Source organism: Pollicipes pollicipes, unplaced genomic scaffold, assembly GCF_011947565.3.
Source record: "Pollicipes pollicipes isolate AB1234 unplaced genomic scaffold, Ppol_2.1 Scaffold_7262;HRSCAF=8765_pilon_pilon_pilon, whole genome shotgun sequence".
In the NCBI taxonomy this organism is placed as follows: domain Eukaryota; kingdom Metazoa; phylum Arthropoda; class Thecostraca; order Pollicipedomorpha; family Pollicipedidae; genus Pollicipes; species Pollicipes pollicipes.
The window spans coordinates 13,154,350-13,161,307 of record NW_023597055.1 but is presented as its reverse complement, the minus strand read 5'-3'; the positions used below and the strand labels follow the sequence as shown (position 1 = coordinate 13,161,307).

The 6,958-nt window shown below is 47.8% G+C and overlaps 1 protein-coding gene across 1 annotated transcript; it reads left to right on the top strand.

The window, feature by feature from the left end:
* Positions 1–1,450: 1,450 nt before the first annotated feature.
* On the top strand, positions 1,451–2,217 carry LOC119113457 (putative pterin-4-alpha-carbinolamine dehydratase). The gene is made up of 2 exons (XM_037237769.1): positions 1,451–1,487; positions 1,754–2,217. The coding sequence occupies exons 1-2, from the start codon at positions 1,451–1,453 to the stop codon at positions 2,005–2,007; spliced, it is 291 nt and encodes a 96-aa protein (XP_037093664.1). The 3' UTR covers positions 2,008–2,217.
* The last annotated feature ends 4,741 nt before the right edge of the window (positions 2,218–6,958 follow it).

Here is a 6,958-nt window from a genome sequence, read left to right as displayed (position 1 = left end):
AAAGCAATGCATATATAGAAGACGGATGTGGCTTTGACAACGCATCATTTACCACGAAAGAAAAGCATATTTACCCATGTTTTGAAGGTCACTTCTTAGTACCGCTACTTCATCCACTTACACCTGATTTGTTTGGAGCCATTGTTCACTTAATGACCGTGATAATTTTTTTCAAAAACTAATGTTTGTCTGCATCGCAACTTTATTTCAGAACGCTTCTTCCAATGTTTACCAATCTTACCTAGTGAAGTGGGTTGTGGCACGATAATTTCTCATTCTTACCTTTCCACGAGCGCCGTCTTTCTTCCAACGTTCCTGCCATTCCTTAAGCGTAATTCTTTTTTTAGTTTACCAGCACATCAATTTTCTTAATCTTCTTTCATCTCAATGCGGATTTGAGGACATTTAGCAACTTGATAACACAAAACGCGGCTGGAATAATCAGTCCCAGACCCGCGAATCAGCGGCTGACGTTTGCTTTCCACGTTGGAATAGCCCAACTGACGCCGGCCGGCCAGAGGCCTTGGCACGCAGAGACATCTATCGGGAGTAAATTCCCTGGATTGCCCCATTTACGTGGCCGAGCTACAGCATGTCCCAAGTCTGTGCCTGTTCTCCAATTGCGAATGTGGTGATGTTCCCTGAATAAAGCGTAATTTCTACGACAGGAGGCTGTCACAACGCTCCTGACCGAACACTACATACACTGATCAATGACTAAGATGCACTTCGCAGTGCTGTCGGGTGGACCGTGTTGTTTTACCCGTTGTTCACATGCCATCGGCGAGTTTCAGACGCGGTTTTCCTGGCTGATCTGCGACGTGGCCGGGTCGGAAGTCGAGCCAGCGAGACCGGCAGCGAAGGTGGCGAATGCAGTAACCTGGCCTGAATTCTGAACAAGCATGCATGCTTCCCTTGCCTCTCAGAATGGTGGTGCCATTGGTCGGATATGAATGGAAACATGTTAAAGTGGCACGATATATCTGGTGCAATTACGGCCTTCAATCGCTGTTGTGTTGCGCGTCAGTTCGCCGCGGTTTGACTTGTTTGACGGCGGACCTGTCAACCGGTTAATGCCCTGCGTAAACGGAGCTTGTGCTCGTGTCTGGCCGTGCCCAGGACCTGACCTGACCTGACCGGACCGGTTCCAGATCGGCCGTCGCCTGCCGCTGGGTGACCATGCTGTGTGCGGCCGGTGTGTCTGTGCGGGCCGGCGTGCCGTGCGTGGTCGGCCGGCGTCTGCTCGGCCTGGCGGCGCCGCTGTGCGGCCGGCCGACCGGCAGGCGGGCGCTGCTCACTGAGGAGGAGAGGCGGGACGCCCTGGCGCCGCTGCTCGGTACGTGCCGGGCAGGAGGAGTGGCGCGGCCGAATACACCGCTGGCCGCACATGGCACCTGCCCATTTAGGATGCATTTGAAATGTTGTTTTTTGCGTGGTCCGTTTGCTGTACATGTCACCATCACATCTGTTGTCCTTTGTTGTTTATTGTCAGCAGAGACACCATCCCAGCCCGTTGTGCGTATTCTGCAAACGGTACGCAAGTGTACGGTACGCAAGTACGCGGTCGCGTAATCCCTGCGACCTTTCGCACCAGCGTGCCGTGGCATTTCTTCCCTTGCCTCCCGCCCCCCCCCCCCCCCCCCCCGCCGCCGCATGCCATTATAGTGCTTGGTTTCCCTCCTCATGGAACATTCTGCCACCTCGACGCGGTGCATTGGTCGTTCCCGTGGGTCACCTCGTCACCTGCCGGCAGGTACGGGCTGGACGCTGTCGGCCCAGCAGGACGCCATCCAGAAGACGTTCCGCTTCGCCAATTTCCGCCAGGCGTGGGCGTTCATGTCGCGCGTGGCGGAGGAGGCGGAGCGCCGCAACCACCACCCGGATTGGAGCAACTGCTACGGCCGCGTCGACGTCACGCTGACGTCACATGACGTGCGCGGCATCAGCCGTCGCGACGTCCAGCTGGCGACATTCGCCGACACGGCTGCTGCGGTGACGTCAGAGTGACGTCATGGGACGAGTTTCGTGGAGTTGGTTGCTGGTGCGACGTCTGGTGCGAGTGACTTCAGGCGGTGATGTTCGCCGGTGTGACGTCATATGACGGCGTTCGTCTACGCCGTCACCGAGGTGACGTCTTATAGTGAGCTTCGCTGCTGCGGCCGGTGCTGTGATTTTGGAATTACGCTGCGTTTATTCTCCACGGGAATAAAATGTTTCTCGCAATCACGGTCTTTGAGGAGAAAAGCATGCGATCAGACGCATTTAACATGGGTCTTGGTTTGGAGAGCGAATGTATGGTGCTGTCCAATAGCGAATCAGCTGTTTCCAAAGCTGTTGGAAAACTAATGGTCCTTGTGGACGCAACCAGTGTAAATCGCTGGCCCCTGCATCGCCATCGCTTGGAAGTGGGCCCTCAGGCCCATACCGACACGAAGCCAACTGTGCGCTTTTGGTGGTGCCTGACCGGTATGTAGACGGGGCCCGATGGGCGCAAAGGGCGCTCTGGCTGGTGTGTTGGGTTCCTAGTCACGTTGGAATCGCGGGCAACGAGGTGGCTGACGCGGCTGCCAGACGAGCAGCGCTGGCTCTATGTGTTTGCACCCTTTCTATTCTTGCCAGAGACTTTTATCCCGCAATAAAAACCTTCCTGCATAACAAGTGGCAGCGTTGTTGGGATCAGTTGGAAGGTAATAAGCTTAAAGAGATCAAACCTAAGCTGGGTCAGTGGTGATTCTGTGCAGACTACGTATCGGACACACATACGCAACCCACGGCTATCTGTTGGAGGGAGCTGATAAATCTATCTGCCATCAATGCGGCGCTGTCCTCACCGTTCGTCATGTCCTCGTGTCTTGTCTGCGCCTCGTGGAAAAACGCCACCGTTACTTTGGACAGCACGACTCGCCCCTTACCCTCAGTGATATGATAGGAGACAACTCACAATTTCTTGGAGCTCAACAGATCTTTTTATTTCTCAAACACACCAACTTTAGAACCATTTATGCTGCCTATTAGATAGGTAAAATAAAACCCGTTGTGGGCGCCAAATGACCACCGCAGTCGGCGCGCCCCTAAACTCCAATAAACAACAAGAACAAAAAGCGCTTTTGCTGGGATTGGAGTGCTCGACCCTGCGCCAGAGCCCCTGAGTGCGACCTCCGGCCTACATACCAGACCCGTCAGGCCCTCAAAACGGGATGTTAGGGGGGGGGGACATGTGCCCCTGTGCATCCATGCATTCGCCGCTGGGATCGAGAGCCCCTTGTGCCCTCTCCCCTTTGTTTTGTCCTGCCCATCTGTTCTCGTACCTATGCCAAGGTGCAAGAGATCATTTCCCAATTTTGTTCATTGTGGATGAATGTCGTGTCTAAATATGACATTTCCACTGATGGGTATATTATTATTAGCGATGGTATGATTGTCAGATGATGACAGAGCACTTATACGCCGGGCAATGCCACGTTTAAAAATTGGTGTCGGTGATCGGTAATAACTGATGACGAGACATGAAAATTTTCCAGCTGTGCTGTTACCAGAGATTAGTAGCTGCAAAGTTCAAATTGCATCTCCTTACTATGCTTGTCAGTCAACGTAAATCACATTATCTAACGTTCGACATAACTGTTTGGCAAAACAAGATGTGAAATGTTGGATGTCACCCCAGGCGAAACTGATTTAGTGTAAGACATGCCGTGAACTAGTAGTCACGTGACCTAGGCGGCATTTCTACCAGTTCTAGTTTTGATTTATAGCAGAATTTGAGGATAATTGACGGTCTGGGATAGGCATACCGAGAACTTGCCGTCGTAAAGATGAACAGCAGGCAGAAATTTTGCACCGCATTTAAATAACTGGTACAACTAATATACTCTTAGGTCATGGGTTTATAGAGCACGAAAACAGTCATTTTGCTTCGGGATATGTAAAGGAAAAGGTGAATTGCACAGATTCGAAAAATATTTCATGTTTGTCTTGCAACACTCCTCAAAGCTATCGCCGAAAGTTATCGCGCTGTTTGATCACATCCTCATAATCGTCGCAAACGAGGTCGAACTAAAGTGCGATGCAGTCAAATAAACAACCAACGTGATGGTGTACGGTGAGACTAATGACATTTCCTCGGAAAGCACCAAATTTAGTTTAACTTGCATTCAAAATAATGTTCAAGTAAACTTTTGAGCTAATCAGTCAATATTTGCCATGCAAACTGAGTGTTTTTTAATAATGCGCATCTCATCGAGGCCTTTACGATCCGTTCATCATAGCCACATGATTTGTAATTTAGCTTTGGCGTACACACCAAATCAAGCATTTTGTCTCATCCGCGCCGTCATATGGATCACGATTTGTAACGTCCGTTGATGGATAAGACATCGTCCGGCCCGCATGGGAAGGAATTTGGAAATCAGTGAGGATTTCGTCAATGCTGGTGAGCCTTACTAAACACAAAATACGCATTGAGAAGCCTCAGGTGCTGGTCGATTTTTTGGGTTGCATGTCCGGTCGAGATGTTCTTTTTGTAGACCATCGTGGCTAAGGCAACTTGTCATGTCTTTCCAAGTAAATGTAGAAGACGAGCAAACGGCCGGGACTAAATTGATATTCATAAGGTAGGACATATGAACACGGTTCTTTGATGAAATAGAGACAAGCAGATGGCCGGGACTAAGCTGATATTCATAATGTAGGGCATATGAACATAGTTCCTTGATGAAATGTATCACATGAAACCAGGACCAAGATGCGTGCATGCCAGAATGGCATCGGCCTTGTGATTTCATTTACACTAGAAATGCCTTGGTGAGAGCCTTTTTAGGGATGAGTGCTTGAGCAAGCATATCTTAAAGTGACTCAACCTTGTGCACCATAGGGGGATGGATGGGCTGGTGGATCAGAAGGCAGGTGCTTTAACTAACTGAGCCGTTGGGACAGTCCAGTTTCGCACGACGTTTCTACTGATTCTAGTGCATAGGTTGTCATTGTTCCAATAGATTATGGTGTAACAAAGGCAGTATCAGGTAGAAGTACTCAAAGCACATTTTTCCATGCATGGTTTGTAAGTTTTGTACAACCTGGCATAGTCTGTGTTTGCTGTACACAAGCATGAGGTGCAGTGCAGAGATGTTGTGCAGGTGTCTAGCACAGTGGATGGATTTTTATAGTCTGACCCTGCTGCTCCATGCCTGATGTCATTCTTACATGATGAATGTCTGTGTTGAAATAGCAGAAACAGTCAGTGAGACATAAAACTCTTTATAATTATTATATGATGCGAGTGATGTATTTGACAAAGTCTGGGCATTGCCATGGTAAGGCAGGCTAGCTCCCATGTTTTTCCATTTCTTGTTTGCATCTCAACAATGCCACTGTATGGACACAACTTTAAATGAAGTTGGTTTGAGTTGAAATATCTCTGGTTTTGAGAATGCAAGCAAGCTCAAATGCAGAAAAATGCTGTGACGTGTTGTTATTCATTTTGTTCCATTATTTTTTGCCAGTCATGGTATTTATGTTTTGTCATTGTCAATGAATCATCACAGCTAGCTTTTCTATTTATTGAGCTTACTATGGCTTTGTGGGGTTTAAGCATGGCTCCTATCCAGAAAACATGTTGTTTGCTGCAACAACCAGCTTAGGTAATGCTGGAGCTAATTCTTAAGTGCAGGATGACATTTTTGCCAGCAATTATTGCATCACTTATGAACCACAATAGATTACTTGTAGGCACATGTAAATGTTTGCTTCGCCACCTGCAGCCAACTACTATTTTCAGATTTGCAATTGAAACTGGACAAAGTTTCATCTCAGGTGGACAGGTTGCTAAATTTTCCAAGAAACCTCATTGGCAGATAAGGCTTGACAAACCAGTGTTGAAAAATCTAAAAATTTTCCTGGTAGTGGAGTACAAATTTTCTATAGTGGAATACAAAATTTTCCAAGTGCCGCAGGTCATTGCAGTTTTATTTATGTTATCTTTGAGAGATAACAGTACAATAGGTGGTTCTCAACAAAAACCCCACTTTTCATGTACAGGAATTCATGTAAAAACACTTTAAATGAGAGGAAGCATCAGTATAAAACATGGCACACTGAAACAACACAGTCTCTTACTCTGTACTATGCAACTTATGTGCATATACATGGGTTTGCAATTTATGAAAGGCTCTGCATACACCCTCCAAAATGGAGAGTAATTACCCATCGGGCTTATACACTCCAAAATGGAGGGTGGCCGCACACCGGACTTATACACCCTCCAAAATGGAGGATGGGTATGGTGCGCACAGCCAGAGAAAAATGGTACACAAAAAATGCAAATTAACATGCCACAGACGACCACGTACTCATGCTCCACCACGATCACGCTACTTACGCTCCACCATGGTCACGGTGCTCACGCTCCGTCAGCTAACTGGTTTTAAAAAACAGCTAAGCATTTATGCCCTCCTCGTTCCAACTCTCAGTCAACACACAAGGCTCTGCACGTTCCACCTGAACAATAGAGACAGGCAGCACTCTTCACCAATCACCGAGCCAGCATGAGTACGATGCCTGACAGACCCGTGCAGGCCGGCCAAAAGGGATCGCAGCAGTCACTCTGCTGACTCCGGAGGATAATGCAATATATTAATGGATTTTGATGCGCTTTTACCGATGCATTGCAAGATATGTTAATTCAGGTTGCAATTTAATAATGTTTTTGTCTTAATAAACCCTCCTCCGTAATTTGCCGGACCAAAGTTACGGGTTCATCTTACTCTGGTGTCCTTGTGTTTTTGCCGGAGTGAGATGGCTGTCTCCGAGCAGTTTTTTTGGCTATTTATAGCAACACTTTTCAGCTCAAAAAGATATTTTTGTAAAGCCTGAATTACCAGCTTCAATTTCACACCCTTAACTGACAAAGTTAACTTGGTTCAAATCCACAGCTGCCGTAACATTTTTGTGCTCCGGATACCAG